This window comes from Camelina sativa, chromosome 20 (assembly GCF_000633955.1).
Source record: "Camelina sativa cultivar DH55 chromosome 20, Cs, whole genome shotgun sequence".
NCBI classification, from domain to species: domain Eukaryota; kingdom Viridiplantae; phylum Streptophyta; class Magnoliopsida; order Brassicales; family Brassicaceae; genus Camelina; species Camelina sativa.
This window is the reverse complement of record NC_025704.1, coordinates 6,073,352-6,089,891: the sequence shown is the minus strand read 5'-3', so window position 1 is coordinate 6,089,891 and position 16,540 is coordinate 6,073,352. Positions and strand designations below refer to the sequence as shown.

Genomic DNA, 16,540 nt, shown 5'->3' with positions numbered 1-16,540 from the left:
GACAAACTGAAAGTGGAGGGACGCAAATCAAATACTTAAAGACTAAACAATGTTGTCGACCGATCTATCTTTCTTTCAGGCTTTGCTATGGTTTATCTCATTTTACCAAATCCAATTCCTTCACGTGTGTGTGTATTATACTATAATGTTATTTCGATAATTTTTAACTTGTCTCGTTAGGGGAAAAGACATCCCTACTATTATTTTGAAACACAGTTTATGGACTAAATCTTTGTTTTGTAAAAAATTACAAGAGTATGCCATTGGAGTTATAACCAAATAATATATCTTCATTAAGGGTAAAAACGAAATTTTGTTTATATCCTAAACGGATAAACACGCAGATCTCGGGTTGGATCTTTTAAAATGGTTTTTTTACGTCTAAATAATAAATAAAAGCAATACATTGTGTATTTTGCTAAGAAAATTCTAATAGCATATTGGTATATTTTGGAAGGTGCCAAGTTCAATGCACCTTAGCTGCAATTTTTGCTGTTTCCAATAGTAATCCCACTACGATTTTTTTAAGAATTAGTGAGAAAATCTTATTTCCACAAATAAGCGGATTACACAGATCAAATATAGCACTTGCCATATATGCTTCCAAAACATGAATATTATAGTTTCCATGTATGCTTCCAAATATAATTTAAATTACCATATTCCCATAATATTACCTTTAAATTTGATCTTGATATCTGAGTTTCTTACAAAAATATAGGAATGTATATAATTTCAAAATCCCGAATATAACTGATTCCGTGATTAGTTGTTTTATCATTCATATTTAGCTATCTTCCTGAAATTTCAGGCATAACAGATTCAAGCATTTTTGAGTAAGCTGTTACTAATATTTCCCTACTTTCCCATTTTTAATTTCTATATTTTAACGTTTTAAAGTAAATAAGATTTTTCTTTTATTTGTTATTCAAATTAAATTCGTATCCTATTTTCATGATTGATTCGTATGAGTGATTTCATTCCATATACGTAAGATATTCTTTAACTAACAATATATATACGTTGACTATTTACTCAAATTATAATGGTATATATATTCGATTCCATATGCCTCTAAAATTTCGGGAAATCTGTTGTAGTATAGCTTTGCATCCAATCAATTCATTAATTACCTATCAAAATATATTTTCATAATCCCGCTTAACTTGGTAGTAGTTCCAAATTTGATAAACTGGATTAAATGCGTGTGCAAATTATTGAAAAAAATTAGAAAACCTACTCCTTATTTAAAAATTTATATATACTCTCCTATTCCTGACTCTTCCATCACCGGCTCACATTCGCAATTTACTTCCTACTCCACGTATATCATATTAGCAATTTACAGATGTTGATCTTATATGCGAATGTGAAAAAATGGTGAGTAAGATCAGTTTTTTTTTTTTTATTGTATGTTATGACATTCAACCATTAGCACATAATCATGATTTTACATTGTCCGGATTATCTTTAATAATATGTTATTGTGTGTCTGCAGGTAACTTGGTAAATGGTAAATGGTTGCTGTCGAGGTCCAACCATATTATAATATCCAACACCATGAGTTAGAAAGGTTCGGTTTCAATTATCGAAACATATATATACAAATGTTTTCATAGTTAGACAGAAACATAACTCTAATGATCTTATATGAATGCATGTGGTTTTAGTATTTTATTTGGCAAGTACAAACTAACTAAGCAACCCAACATTTTAACAAATATTGCAAACGAGGTGACAACAAAAAGCATAAACGTAGTTAAGTTTCATTTCCTATTTAAAACTATGTTGGTAGTTTTTTTTGTTTAGGTTATATCTTTCTTATTTTTTCTTTGTATTTCTCTTGAACATAAGCAGACAAAATTCATGAAAAAGCCTAATATACCGAGAGGTGATAAAGATGAAGACCACAACAACAAAAAACGTCAACAACGTCGACAAAGTTTTTGCTAATTATAATAATATATAAAAAAGTAAATTATTATGGTTTATATGATTTTTAAGGTATGCTGTCACTGTGGAAGCAGGGATGTGTGAGTCGAGGAGCCAAAAATTTAAGGTGAGTCGTGAGCGAAAATAACTATTTCAACCTTTGTCACACCAAATGTTCACCCGATAGTAATTGCGACGGATGCCTTTGATGTTACTTCTGCCAAAAATTTGGTCATTCCAATCATATATCAAATTTAGTCAACTATGTATTAAGCAAATTTATCAATAAATTTATCTTCTTCCTGCTTAGTGTGTCTGTGCATTTGTTCTATAAACACTAATAATATTTGTCCCCTATTATCTCTTGGGTATTAATAATATTTTTCTGTAGTAACAAATTAACTTATTAAATTTTAGTTCATGTATCTATCGTAAGCAAATAAATATATATATTCGCATAACAAATTAACAACCAAGTGAGTCAATAAACAAAAGTATGATTCTCTAACAATTCATTTTCAGATCATCAATTTTTCAGATGTCAAAAAGAGTGACACCAAAAATTTTGTATTATAAATATTATACCAAATAAATATATCTATAAATATAATCCAGCAAATCCATGATCAATAAGTTTTACAACTTAAAATTAATAAATTTATTAAAACAAAATTTTTCTAAAATATATTTACAACCAAAAATTCTTACCCGTATATTACCATATTATATTACCGGATACAAAAAATTAAGATAACAAGAGATGGGACGGGATGGGACAAAACGAGAAGATACTGGACAAGACAAGACATGTTTCCAATTTTAAAATAGATACGTCTAGGTTATATACATGCAATAATCCAACTAAAATTAAATTGAAATATGATATTTGGATTTAACACTCCTAAGTAAACTATGAGAAATATTTTGATTAGTTTAAAAATTATACATGTATATCATTAAATATCACGTAATTATATGAAATAAAAAATAAGAAAAATTCAGTTGTAGATATGACAACAATAAGTTTTATCTCTATGATATTATTATTTTTAAAAACATTAATAGAAAACTGTTGTAGAACGGGTTAATTATTTTATCACTTTTATACGTTAAAACTGAACTTACAATTATTTAAACAAATAACTATATAAATCTTTTATTTTAATATATCAATGTTAAAATGATAATAAGATATGTCAATTAAAGTATAAAACCAAATTTATTAAAGAATTTTTATTAAGATTAAAATTATACTGTTCAACCATTTAAAAACAAACATTAAACTTTACAATTTATGTTACCTACTATGTAATTATTTAAAAGAAAAAATTTATTGGACATAAAATTTCTAACGGGATGGATCGAGACGGGATGAGATGAGACTGGACTGGACGAGATTTAACACCCCATTAAAAAATTACTTTAACATTTTCAACAAAAGCGGGCTTTGCTTGATTATTATGGATGGATTGTAAAAAATTAATATTTTCCACGTGATGAAGATGATGATCATGTTTATTTTTGGTATGAGTAGCGATATTCTACGTATACACTAAAATATTGACAAAACACCGTAAAAGAGTGGCCAAGTATTTTTTTTGGAAAATTCTAATATTATACAATTAAAATTTTACAACCTAAAAGGGTTTATTATTTGTCTGAATATATGTTTTACCAGTGTGTTTTTAAGTAATTTAATTTACTAATTAAGTGCATATACTTTAAAAAATAATAACTAAATTTTGAGAAAAGGTCCATTCTATTTATGGTATTAAGACGAGAAATAATATGTAAACTGAAACGGGTAATTCACATAATGAGAACCAATATATTGAACAATTTTTTTTAAAAAAGTGTCATAAATTTTAGATAAAAATAGGAAATTAAAAAATATAAGTATATAAATTCAAATGTTAAGTTTTCACTAATTTTGATATGGATGCGACATGTAACTAATTATTTTGGAACAGGCAATTTTAAAATTTTGGTATTTTTGAAAACAGATATATAGTTTTTGAAAATTATAATTTTTTTGATAATTTCAACTAACTAAATAAAAAAATATTCAAAGAAAAACTCTGGTATCCCATTTTTATTTTTTACCCAATCTCTTTTAGTAAACATTGTGTAGCGAGTAATAATTTAAAAAAGAACGAACATAAGACGAAAAATTATGATTGATACGGGACGAGACGGGACTAGACGAGACGGGATGAGATGAGACGAGAGGGGATGAGTTGGGATGTGAGGAGATGGGACATGAAAGGACGTATTTCCTATTCCAAAGTAAATACGTTTAGGTTTATTTTAAAAATAATCACATGAAAACAACACAACTTTGCTACAAAACCTGGATTAATATAATTCTTAGTCAACACTTGAATATTGTGTCCCGTGCTGTAGCACGGGTTACTACCTAGCCAAAAACTAATAATTAAATTAATTTAATTTAATTTACTACATATACTTAAAGAAATAATAATTAAATTTTGAGAAAATTTTCTGTATATTTATGGTATTAAGACAAGAAATAGTATATGTAAACTGAAACAGGTAATTCAAATAGTGAAAATCAATATATTGAACAATTTTTTTTAAAAAAGGGAAAGAAATTTTAGATAAAAGTACAAAATCAAAAAAATACTGGTAGAAAAATTCAAGTGTCAAGCTTTCACTAATTTGGATAAGAATTTATTATGCGACAGTTAATTAACCACTTTGGAACGAGCACTTTGAAAATTTGGTATTTTTGAAAACAATTATATACTTTTTTAAAACTATAATTATTTGGATAGTTTCAACTAACTAACAAAAAAAATATTCAACGAGAAATTTGGTATCCCATCTAATTTTTACCCAATCTCTTTTAATAAACATTGTCTAATGGATAATTATTTAAAAGAGAACGAACGTAAGACAAAAAAAATTGGATAGATATGGGACGAGACGAGACGATATGAAATGAGACGAGACGAGATGGGATAAGACGAGACGAGACGAGAGAAGATGGGTTGGAACATGTGGAGATGGGACGGGACGGGACGTGCATTCCCATTCTAAAGTAAATATAATTATTACTCATTTTATGAATTTAAAATTTATTTGAAATATTTGTCTCGTGCTGTAGCACGGATTACTACCTAATCATCAAAATTAAAGCAGCAGATTCTTTAGTACTACTTTTATACTCGGGGAAAAAACAACTTTATTGTTGAGAATCATAAACAATAGTTATTTAAAAGTGTAAATCATTTAAGCAAAAGGTAGATAAGATAGTAGTGTTTCGTAATTCTAGATATCTGGATAAAATTAGAAAGCAAGTAAGATAACATCGTCGACTGTATTGATTCCAAAGCTTTGGAATCAAAACTGAAACACATTTTTATTAAAAAAAACAAAAACAAAAACAAAAACACTAGTATAGAGATAGTTTTGATGATTGGATAACCAACAATGATTACTTTATTAATAAGTATAAATGTCGAAGTTGACGTCCTAAATGCCATTGAAATGGCCGTACAGACTGTTTTGAAAAAAAGTATACTGATTTTAATAAATGCAGAATATGACGTTCAATGTTTGATGTCCTGAGTGCTTTGAGACTCATACGAATATGCTGCCTTTTTCTTAATATTACCAAATCCTTTTTTTTTTTTAATAAAAATTATTACCAATTCCATATATCTCTAATTTAATACTGATTTTTATTCTTTTTTGTTTTGTTAATGGCTAATTCTATAGTTTTAGTGGTGGTCATAATTGACTCCTCCTTGTGTTTGTGTACTTTGTGCTGCCGCAGAAAGAGGCCAAAAGTACTCTGTGACTGTGCGTGTGGACAGTTCCACGTCAGCGGTATTAGGAGGAACCCACCATAAAAAATCACGAGGATTGAGAGAGCAACGCGTGTTGCCCACACACTTCACTACAGCGCGCTGCTCCCACCCTCCTGCACGTGGGGTCATCACAGACAGTGACACTTGCTTAGTACATGTGACATCATCACACATTCGCAAGCTATGATCCCAATTTTATTGGGCCTTTTCTTATGGGTCCGAAAACAATTGCATTTTGGGTTTGCATATAAACATCATCATAGACTTCATAGTACATATGACTTTCATTTTTGTTTTTCTTTAAAATTAATTGTGTATTCCAAATTTTGTCAAAAGGGAAAAAAAAATAAAAGAGGAAAAAAAAGAAAAAAGAAAGAGAAAATTATCATTTATGCCATATACAGTACCAAACCTTGTTGATTATGCCACTTACTAAAAACCCTTATCCGGCCTGCCATAACCCTCTATTTAAATGACTCTTATACCCTCTTTATTTTGTAATCTAAATCTTTTTTTTTATGGAGAGTTATATAAAATAGAGAAATAATTAAAGAATTAAATCTCTCATCACTAAACAAAAACACACAAACCTAGATTCGATCCCAGACTGCTCATCTTCCTCCAACACAAGATCATCTTCTTCCATCTCAATCGCTTTCTACATTCTGGCGACAAATTTCCATCTCTTTCGTTCCGCCGGCCGCATGTAATGGACCATCAACCTACTATTCATAAATACTTCATTCAAAAAATTCTGCTTCCATATCTTTCGTCTGATCTGCCTACCTCCACCAGAGATGACCAACGAGTGTTGTCTACTTCCAGAGTATATGCCGACGCTAGGTATGATAGACAACTATTTTGCTATTTTAGGTTTTCTGATTTCGGTGTTTAAAGTATTTTTCTCTCATCTTCTGACCCTAAGTTTTGCGACCCCAAACACACGCATGGTGAATCTCCGAAGGACCAGATCTAACACCCAACCAGGTTTGTCCACTGAAAACTTGTCCTTAGACCTATTTACTGGACTAGATATACTTTCGCTGGCGGACAAAATTTGTCCTTTGATTTACTTATCCTATAGCAAACTTGTTTTGCTTCTGGTAGAACAGATTCAACGGCCAAACATGAATTTGTCCTAACATAATTTTGTTTCTTACAATATTTTGTCATTGGTGTTTTTAGTGACAAGATCTGCTTCGTGGACCACAAATTTTTTAGTTGATAGACTTGAGGATGTCATACTTGCCCATACTCCAACTAGGTAAGTCCTGATGCTTTCACAATGGAAACTAAGCTTACTTTTTTTTTGTCCATCATGGCACTTTCTAGTAACATGGTTGTTGTTCATTATACAGCTATGAAGACGCCTAGTTTGACATTGATGAACTCCCGTAGGACAACAATATGACTGACCAAAGAAGGTATCTCTATGGACTTGTTTTTATCTTGTTGGCCAATTGTATTTTCATTTGTGGACCTGAGTATGCTTACCTTTTGTCTATCTAACATTGTTGTCTATTAAATTTCTGATGGACAAATTTTCAGTTTAAAACATTAAGTCCATCACACTAATTTGTTGTCTATCACACAGGTCTAAAGATGTTCTGACTAATATTGGTGAAGTCCCGGAGGACAAAAATGTTATTGCACAAAGAAGGTATGTCTTGACGGACAAGTTTATCTTTGTTTAGTCCACTACATTTTTGGTCCATCATACGCTTACTTTTTGTCTATCCTTGATGGACCAATTTTCAGTTTAACACATTAAATCCATCACACTAATATTTTGTTGTCTATCGCACAGGTCTAAAGATGTTCTGACTAACATTGGTGAAGCCCCGGAGGACAACAATGTTATTGCACAAAGAAGGTATGTCTTTACAGACAAGTCTATCTTTGTTTAGTCAGAACATCGTACGCTGACTTTTTGTCTATCGATATCCTTGATGGACCAATTTTCAGTTTAAAACATTAAGTCCATCACACTAACATTTTGTTGTCTATCACACAGGTCTAAAGATGTTCTGACTAACATTGGTGAAGTCCCGGAGGACAAAAATGTTATTGCACAAAGAAGGTATGTCTTGACGGACAAGTTTATCTTTGTTTAGTCCACTACATTTTTGGTCCATCGTACGCTTACTTTTTGTCTATCCTTGATGGACCAATTTTCAGTTAACACATTAAGTCCATCACACTAAAATTTTGTTGTCTATCGCACAGGTCTAAAGATGTTCTGACTAACATTGGTGAAGCCCTGGAGGACAACAATGTTATTGCACAAAGAAGGTATGTCTTTACAGACAAGTCTATCTTTGTTTAGTCAGTACATCGTACGCTTACTTTTTGTCTATCCTTGATGGACCAATTTTCAGTTTAAAACATTAAGTCCATCACACTAAATATTTTGTTGTCTATCACACAGGTCTAAAGATGTTATGACTAACATTGGTGAAGTCCCGGAGGACAACAATGTTATTGCACAAAGAAGGTATGTCTTCACAGACAAGTTTATCTTTGTTTAATCCACTACATTTCTGGTCCATCGTACGCTTACTTTTTGTCTATACAACTATTTAGTCTATTAAGTTCCCAATTTTTGTTTAAAAACTATAAGTCCATCAAACTCACATATGTTTTGTCCATCGCCGAGGACAACAATGTTACTGCACAAAGAAGGTATGTCTCTATGGACCAGTTTTGATCATTGTTAAGTCCACTGTATTTTCATTTCTACCCCACAATAGGTTTACTTCTTCTCTATCTGACCATGTTGTCTATTGAGTTCCTAATGGACCATTTTTGTTTTAAAACTTTTAAGTCCATCGAACTCACATGTGTGTTGTCCATCGCACATGTCAAAATTTGTTCAGCATGACATTGGTGAACTAGTGGAGGACAACAATGTTACTGCATAAACAAGGTACTTCTCTATGGACTAGTTTTATCATTGTTTAGTCCAATTCATTTTTATTTATGGAACATAGTATGCTTACTTTTTGTCTATCGAGCCATGTTGTCTATTAAGTTTTATAAGGACCAACTTTTATTTTCAAACAATAAGTCCATCGTCTGTTGTCCATCGCAGAGATCCGAAAATATTCAGCGTGACAATGGTCAACTCTGGAGGTCAACAATGTTACTGCACCAAAGAACTCCACCGACTTCATTTCTTTTTTTTTCCAGATGTGTTTAGGTTTAATGCTGAACAATGACAATTACTCTAATATAGCTTAATTAAAGAGGAAAAAATCTTGCATTAATGCTCCTTTGTCATACGTACAAAACAATCACATCATCAACATTTTTATTTGTTTCAAATCACACGCCTAAAGTCAATATATATATTTTTTCTCATTTTTTTAGTTTAAAGGGTAATATGGTCTTTTGTTCTTGTGGCATATAAATAGAAAATGGCATAATGGAAAAGACAATAATGAAACTGGCATTTCTGAAAACTTTAATTGTGAAAGTGGCATTTCTCACCAAATTCCCTAATAAACCAACTCCACCCAAATTTTAATTGCGGATAACTGATATGACACACAGAGGCTCTATGATGATAAGTAGTAACCCAAGAAAGAATTATCTTCTCTGCTTCCATCCATTGGACCAAAAAGAAGATAGATAAAAATAGAAAAAATCTAAGGTGTGTGAAGCTCTTCAGCTCATCATCCATGGCGACGATACCCACCACTGCCACCGCTACTATGTGTCCCTCTCCTCCTCTCCCTACTATTTCTCCTTTACTCAGAACTACTCACCAATGCCAACCTTCTCCTTCTTTATCATCATCCCCTTTTTCCATAAAGCTTACTACTCCTCTGTTTTGCGGTGAGGCCACGCTAGATAGAGCAGCTGCTGAGAGCTCCGTCATGATCAAACCTGAGAAATGGGGTACTCAATCAGAGAAAAGGAGGAAGAGAAGGAGGAGAAGAAGAGGAGGTTTCGAGCGTTTGGATGCTGAAGAAGATGAAAATGCTGGCACGGAAGAAGCAGAAACAGAGACGATTAGTGTTCCTGTTGTTGGAGCTTCACGATCTGGTTTTTTGAGTCGTTTAGAGGAGGTTCAGCTTTGCTTGTACCTCAAGGTATATATCTTTAATTACCCAATGGAAAGATTTTAAACTTTCTTTAGCTTTTTTGGTAACTGTACCTTTTTCTACAGGAAGGAGCAAAACTTGAAAATTTGGGAACAAGTATTGAAGAGAACCAAATGGTATCAGTTTTGTTGTCAAGTGGCAAAGGGAAGAAGAAGCGTAGTGCAAATGAAATATTATGCAGAAGAAAAGAAGCTAGAGAAAAGATTACACGGTGTTACCGTAGGCTTGTAGTCTCTATTGCAACAGGGTACCAAGGGAAAGGGTTGAATCTGCAAGATCTGATTCAAGAAGGAAGCATAGGGCTTCTACGAGGAGCTGAGAGATTTGATCCTGACCGTGGCTACAAACTTTCAACTTATGTCTACTGGTGGATCAAACAAGCCATCCTAAGGGCTATTGCACACAAGTCTAGACTTGTTAAATTGCCGGTGAGTCCCCAAACCTCTCACATTTTGATTGGATTAAGAGATGAATATGTTTGTTAGATATATGCATCAACCATAGTACTATTTCTATACATAGAAAAAGTAAACTCTAATAGGATGCTCTTTGTTCTGGGAAGTGAAGTAATTAGTGAATACATCGTTTTAGTTTGTTGTGTGTAGGGAAGCATGTGGGAGATGACAGCAAAAGTTGCAGAAGCTAGTAATATTTTAACCAGAAAACTAAGGCGGCAACCTAGCTGTGATGAGATTGCAGAGCACCTCAACATCCATGTATCAGCGGTTAGACTTGCTGTGGAGCGGAGCAGATCTCCTGTTTCTTTGGACAGAGTCGCGTCTCAAAATGGCCGCATGACATTGCAGGTACTTCAAAAAAATTTCCATGAAAATGCAAAGTAGAGAGATAGAGAATTTGGACTGATTTATTTCTCATGTTCAGGAGATTGTACGTGGACCGGATGAAACAAGGCCAGAGGAGATGGTGAAAAGAGAACACATCAAGCATGAGATTGAGCAGCTTTTGGGAAGTCTCACCGCGAGAGAATCTCGAGTATTGGGACTCTACTTTGGGCTCAACGGAGAGACTCCAATGTCCTTTGAAGAGATTGGCAAGTCGTTGAAGCTTTCAAGAGAGAGGGTGAGGCAAATCAATGGCATTGCTTTGAAGAAGCTACGAAATGTACATAACGTGAATGATTTGAAAATATACTATTCCTCTAGTGAATAAAGCAAATACTTGGTTGTTCCAAAATATTAATATATATATATAGCAATTACAACTAAAAACACATATTGGATTTGGGTTATACTGTACAAATGGAGAAAACGAATTACAAAAGGTTTTTATTACTGCTCTCCTTTATGGAGATTATGGAGAATATAGAGTGAAGCAGAGGACAAGAAGATGCAAACGGAATAACTGAGCAAATCGAGACCAGTGGCGATGGTAACCATCTTGCTTCTCTCGAACATCTTCACTAGAAGAATCATAACAATAACATGTCCAACTTTGGTTTTCAGCTCATCCAATGAGCTGATCTTCATCCACTTCGGTCTCTCCTTCATGGCAAACATTCCAAAGAGAGAAGAGTTTTGAAGTGCACGATCGGATTCCGGAGCGACATCATGAGGCGAGTGACTGATGAAGAGTCCATACAAACCCATACTAAATATTAACATAACTGTCCCAGCCAGATAAACATCTGCAAATCACACTATGTATGAGTATTTTTGAGGAAACAGACCGGCTTATATCATATATTAGCAATCAGTTTTACCAATAGCTTCGACCAGGCGTAAAACCATTTGGCCTGTGTGGATGCCTTTGGCACAGTTAGTCCAGTAGACTTTATATGCCTCCACGATGTAGACACACCCCTACATATTGAGTCATTAGACTCTCATTACATTAGTACTACATATGTGAAGCAAAAACATTACAGACTAAAACTAAACCACGAAGTTGTTTACATTGAGGAAGCAGAGTAGCGAACCAGCCAACGAACCTCCTACAGCCAAAAGCGCCAAGAACCGGAAATCAAATATAATCTGCTCCATCCACACACACAGATACATCAAAAAAACGAAACACTCCAAAGTCTCTGATAAATATAGAAGGTTTTGAATCAATGAGTTTACCCTCTCAACGTTGGCTTCGGTGGAACGAAAGAACTGAGCAAATGGGCTGTTGTCCTTGGGAGTTGTTGTTGTTCCATAAGAACTGGTCAACGTGGTACCGTTGACGGGGATTGAGGTAGGAGCCGATGCCGATGACTCCGGAGACGATGATGAGCCAAGAGTTGCTAACGGCAAGTGGAAACGGCGGCGCGTGGGTAATTTCACTACTAGATATCTCGGGACGGAAACAGAGAGCGGAGTGGCGGAGATTAACGAAGAGAGAGCCATTAGGTAAAGTGATTGTCTAAACAAAGGAGGCGGAGGCACAAGTAGAGTAGAAGAAAAGATCAGTACGTCGTCGGTGGGGAACGCGGAGGATTAGGCGGGAGAGAAATATGTGGTGTGTAGATGAAGTTGTATTTTATTATTTTTTTTGTTTCTTTATTAATTTTAAACCAAAACAGTCAATTCGTGCATTATATAAATTCCAAAGTGTTTGTGCCTAAACCTACCTTAAGTTTCATCTTAAATGTAAAATAGTGAGAAATATTTGATCAGAATCTATATACTAAAATAATTACGGTGGCAAAAATAAATAAAACTAAGTATCAGTGAAAATTGGACTAGTAGTAGGTAGATTCAATCGTTGATCTAGATCCGTTTAAAAATATTAAACCACTCCGAGTGTCACGCCGGTTTGTGGTTGGTGAGATTTAATTTAAACAGTATAAGGTTTTATAGAATAAATTAATACTGAAGTTCGGATGATTAAGATTTGAGTTAGTGGGGCATAATAAATTAATAACATTTTGATGAATATACCTGTACGTTTACAGTATATAGATAGACTATAGATAGATCGATTTATAGTTAGGCAACTGGAGAGAGGATATAATGGTAAATTAATCTATACACACTGTGCCACGCTGGTATTGACGGCTTGTGTGTTTTGTGACTTGTGTGACCTCTCTCCCACCACTCTCTCTTCCTCTACTACTGCTAATATAAACTTAAGCCAGCCAGCACAGTCAGGTGGTGCCTTCTCTAATTCATCATCATCATCATCTCTCGCTCTCTCTCCTCGTAAGTAACAATGTTTTTTTTTTTTTTTGCGATTCAGATTCTTCTTTCCTACTTGATCCGTATTCTGATTCCATCTCGCTTTTTCTTTTTTTGCAGATCTCGTCCGTTGTTGCATAATATCCCCAAGGCTGTTGTTGCTATGGATCTCGCTTCGAATCTTGGTGGCAAGATCGATAAATCCGATGTTCTCACCGCCGTCGAAAAGTATATCGTCCTCCCTCTCGTTAATTTCGTTATCCCGATTCACTTTACAATTGGCGTTTTTTTTCTTCTTCTCATGCATAATAATGATCTCTCGTTCTATTGGCCTATTTCGTTGTATCTTCTTCTTTTTTTTTTTCTCCATTTTTTTGGAAACTACGTTTAGCTGTTTGACATACGTTTCTCTTCTTAAATCTTTTGGGACCAATTCTTGGATTTCGCCTCTGTTTTATTTTTTCTTGTCACGGAACTGAGTTTTCAATACAGCAGTCCGAAAATATGACTTGTGAGAGAGATATGGTCCCAAGTTTTTTTTTTGGATCTTTAAAAGCTCTTTTTGACGTGTAATTTCACTAATGTATGTCACGTTCTCTAGGGCCCTGACCTTTCTTTTTTGTCATTGACTTATTACTACCTCTATATTGAAGTTTTTTTTTTTTTTTTTTATAAATTGTTTACTCCTGTTATTATCACTCTTATCTAATATGCATCATCTGAAAATTTCCTGTCTGGCCTATTTTGGTTGATGGACCTTATATTAATTTCTTAGTGATTCGGTGTGATTCAGGTATGAGCAATACCATGTCTTCCATGGAGGAAACGAGGAAGAGAGAAAAGCTAATTACACTGACATGGTAAATTCATCATATAGGTTTTTTTTACATTTTTGTGAAATTTTCACCACCTTTTAATAGTTATGTCTCTCTTGGTACATGTGAGATGAATACAATTTCATGCATTTCTCTCCTTTGAATGTGATGTGCTCATCATTAGTGTATAAACAAATCATTGCATGTGGGAACGAATATTCCTAATATCAATATGTTTCAGGTTAATAAGTACTATGACCTTGCTACTAGCTTTTATGAGTATGGATGGGGAGAATCCTTCCATTTTGCTCACAGGTATAATTCTTGACATTTCAGTTCTCCACAAGTCTGTTTCAAAATAAACTTTTCTTTCTTGACTTTTCTTTTTCTTGTTGTATATATTGATTAGCATGAGTTTTTTTTGGGGTTTGTAGGTGGAACGGAGAATCACTCAAAGAGAGTATTAAACGTCATGAGCACTTTCTTGCTCTTCAGCTTGGCATAAAACCAGGACAGAAGGTCTGATAACCTTCACTATGGGCCGAAAAATTGAACCCTTTGGCATCATAAGCTCATTTCTTTATGCTTTTGAGTAGGTACTGGATGTAGGATGTGGAATTGGTGGACCACTGAGAGAAATTGCACGATTCAGGTAAAATAACTTCACATACCAAAAGCACACACTCTCTTACATACTTCTACCTTACATCAGTTTTGAAATAGATTTTTTACGGTTAGGACTTAGGATTTAGGGACATATGTAAATTTTGAAGTGTGTTTGTGTTTGCTCTGCTGCAGCAATTCATCTGTGACCGGGATCAACAATAATGAATACCAGATCACCAGAGGCAAGGTAACGTATCCAAAATTGTGAAAGATGATGCATTTCCTGTCATGATTTCTTGTCTTCTTGTTCTTTTAAGATTCATAGTGGCATCCTTTTCTTTTCTTTACAGGAACTAAACCGACTTGCAGGTGTCGACAAGACATGTGACTTTGTCAAGGTCGGTTGAATTTTTATAGTTCTTGTATTAACTACATAAGTTGCAAATCGTGGTGTTGATAAGAAAACACTTTGCAAGGGGAAACTTGATGAAGGTTGTCATTTGTTAATCTTGCAGGCTGACTTCATGAAGATGCCATTCCCTGAAAACAGCTTTGATGCAGTTTATGCGATTGAAGCAACCTGCCACGCTCCTGATGCAGTATGTGAAATTCTAAATAGCTATTTGTGTTGTTTACCTGCATTTTATATGCGTTATGATTTCATCACTATGATCTCAACTACAGTATGGATGCTACAAAGAGATCTACAGAGTGCTGAAGCCCGGTCAGTGTTTTGCTGCCTATGAGTGGTGCATGACTGATGCATTTGACCCTGCTAACGCGGAACATCAGAAAATAAAGGTTTACTGTAAACCCTTGCATCTATCCTTGTTATTTATCTGTGCTGCTATTATCAACATGAATTCAAACAAAGACACCACTTTGCAGGGAGAGATAGAGATTGGAGATGGTCTGCCTGACATTAGACTGACTACAAAATGCCTCGAAGCTCTGAAGCAGGCCGGTTTTGAAGTAAGTGTCTGATTACATACAGTATCCTCTCTATTTACAAACACATCAACATCTAAGTACTACTTTCGTGTCTGCGTTGGATAAAGGTAATATGGGAAAATGATCTAGCCAAGGACTCGCCTGTCCCATGGTACCTACCTCTGGACAAAAACCATTTCTCGCTCAGTAGCTTCCGCTTGACAGCTGTTGGACGATTCATAACCAAAAACATGGTAAAAAAACTTGCTCTGAGTCATCATCTTCCAAATCTCATCAACTATTGGTTGTCATTTATAAATCCGAACTGAACTTGTCATTGTAATTTATGGGTGTAGGTGAAGGTCCTTGAATACATGAGACTAGCACCTCAAGGAAGCCAGAGGGTCTCAAATTTCCTGGAGCAGGCCGCGGAAGGGTTAGTAGACGGTGGAAGGTGAGAGAACTTATATACATCTCAAGATTAATATTAGATCCCAACTTATACTTAACTTCTTAATGGATTAATGTGTTTTCACAGGAGAGAGATATTCACGCCAATGTATTTCTTCTTGGCCCGGAAGCCAGAGTGAGAGGTTGAGAGGAATGGTCTCAACGTAGGTGAAGTGAAGTGACAACTTTCTGAATGCTTTGTTATATTTCTATGTTTTCATCTCAATTTGTTTGCAGTGTTTTGGTGTCTCTTAGATTATATAAAAGGAACAAAAAAACCTTGTTGCATCTTCTTTATTTCATAAATTGGTTACTTTGGATCTTTGGTAAACATGTCACGCACTCACGTGTTCATGTGCACATGCGCAAGATTTATCTTGGAATATTTCATCTTTCTTTCCTTTCTCTTTAGATCTCATCAGAAACTTTCTTTTTATTTGTCGTTTTCTGTCATGATTCAAAAAAAGGGGTTACGACGGATCGGATTTAGAATCTGGATCTTTTTCATTTTCAATATCCTGATTCCTGATGATCATCGTTGAGACATCCATTAATTCAAACCAAGAGCAAAAAAAAGACTTGGAATAATTTGGAAAGTGCATGGAAGAATCACAAACCTCTCAAAAGTAGGATTCAACCATGTTAAAATCACTACAAAAAAGAAAAATCCCAAATCATAAATAGGTACATATAACAGGTTTTGGGCCTAACCAAGCAAGGTTGACCAATTAGTAGTAGCTTAAGACTTG

General features: G+C 34.2%; 3 protein-coding genes across 3 annotated transcripts; 2 read left to right on the top strand and 1 right to left on the bottom strand.

Moving 5' to 3' along the window:
- Positions 9,341-11,124, top strand: LOC104769591 (RNA polymerase sigma factor sigD, chloroplastic). Its single transcript, XM_010493844.2, has 4 exons — positions 9,341-9,859; positions 9,937-10,299; positions 10,477-10,677; positions 10,754-11,124. The coding sequence occupies exons 1-4, from the start codon at positions 9,446-9,448 to the stop codon at positions 11,039-11,041; spliced, it is 1,266 nt and encodes a 421-aa protein (XP_010492146.1). The 5' UTR covers positions 9,341-9,445; the 3' UTR covers positions 11,042-11,124.
- Positions 11,055-12,356, bottom strand: LOC104769592. The gene is made up of 4 exons (XM_010493845.2): positions 11,953-12,356; positions 11,785-11,862; positions 11,592-11,691; positions 11,055-11,516 (listed from the first exon to the last, which is right to left on the bottom strand). The coding sequence occupies exons 1-4, from the start codon at positions 12,217-12,219 to the stop codon at positions 11,161-11,163; spliced, it is 801 nt and encodes a 266-aa protein (XP_010492147.1). The 5' UTR covers positions 12,220-12,356; the 3' UTR covers positions 11,055-11,160.
- Positions 12,839-16,183, top strand: LOC104769590 (cycloartenol-C-24-methyltransferase). The gene is made up of 14 exons (XM_010493843.2): positions 12,839-13,014; positions 13,111-13,218; positions 13,784-13,850; positions 14,047-14,120; positions 14,240-14,324; positions 14,402-14,457; positions 14,604-14,658; positions 14,762-14,809; positions 14,927-15,010; positions 15,096-15,212; positions 15,300-15,383; positions 15,470-15,595; positions 15,698-15,795; positions 15,880-16,183. The coding sequence occupies exons 2-14, from the start codon at positions 13,154-13,156 to the stop codon at positions 15,929-15,931; spliced, it is 1,011 nt and encodes a 336-aa protein (XP_010492145.1). The 5' UTR covers positions 12,839-13,014; positions 13,111-13,153; the 3' UTR covers positions 15,932-16,183.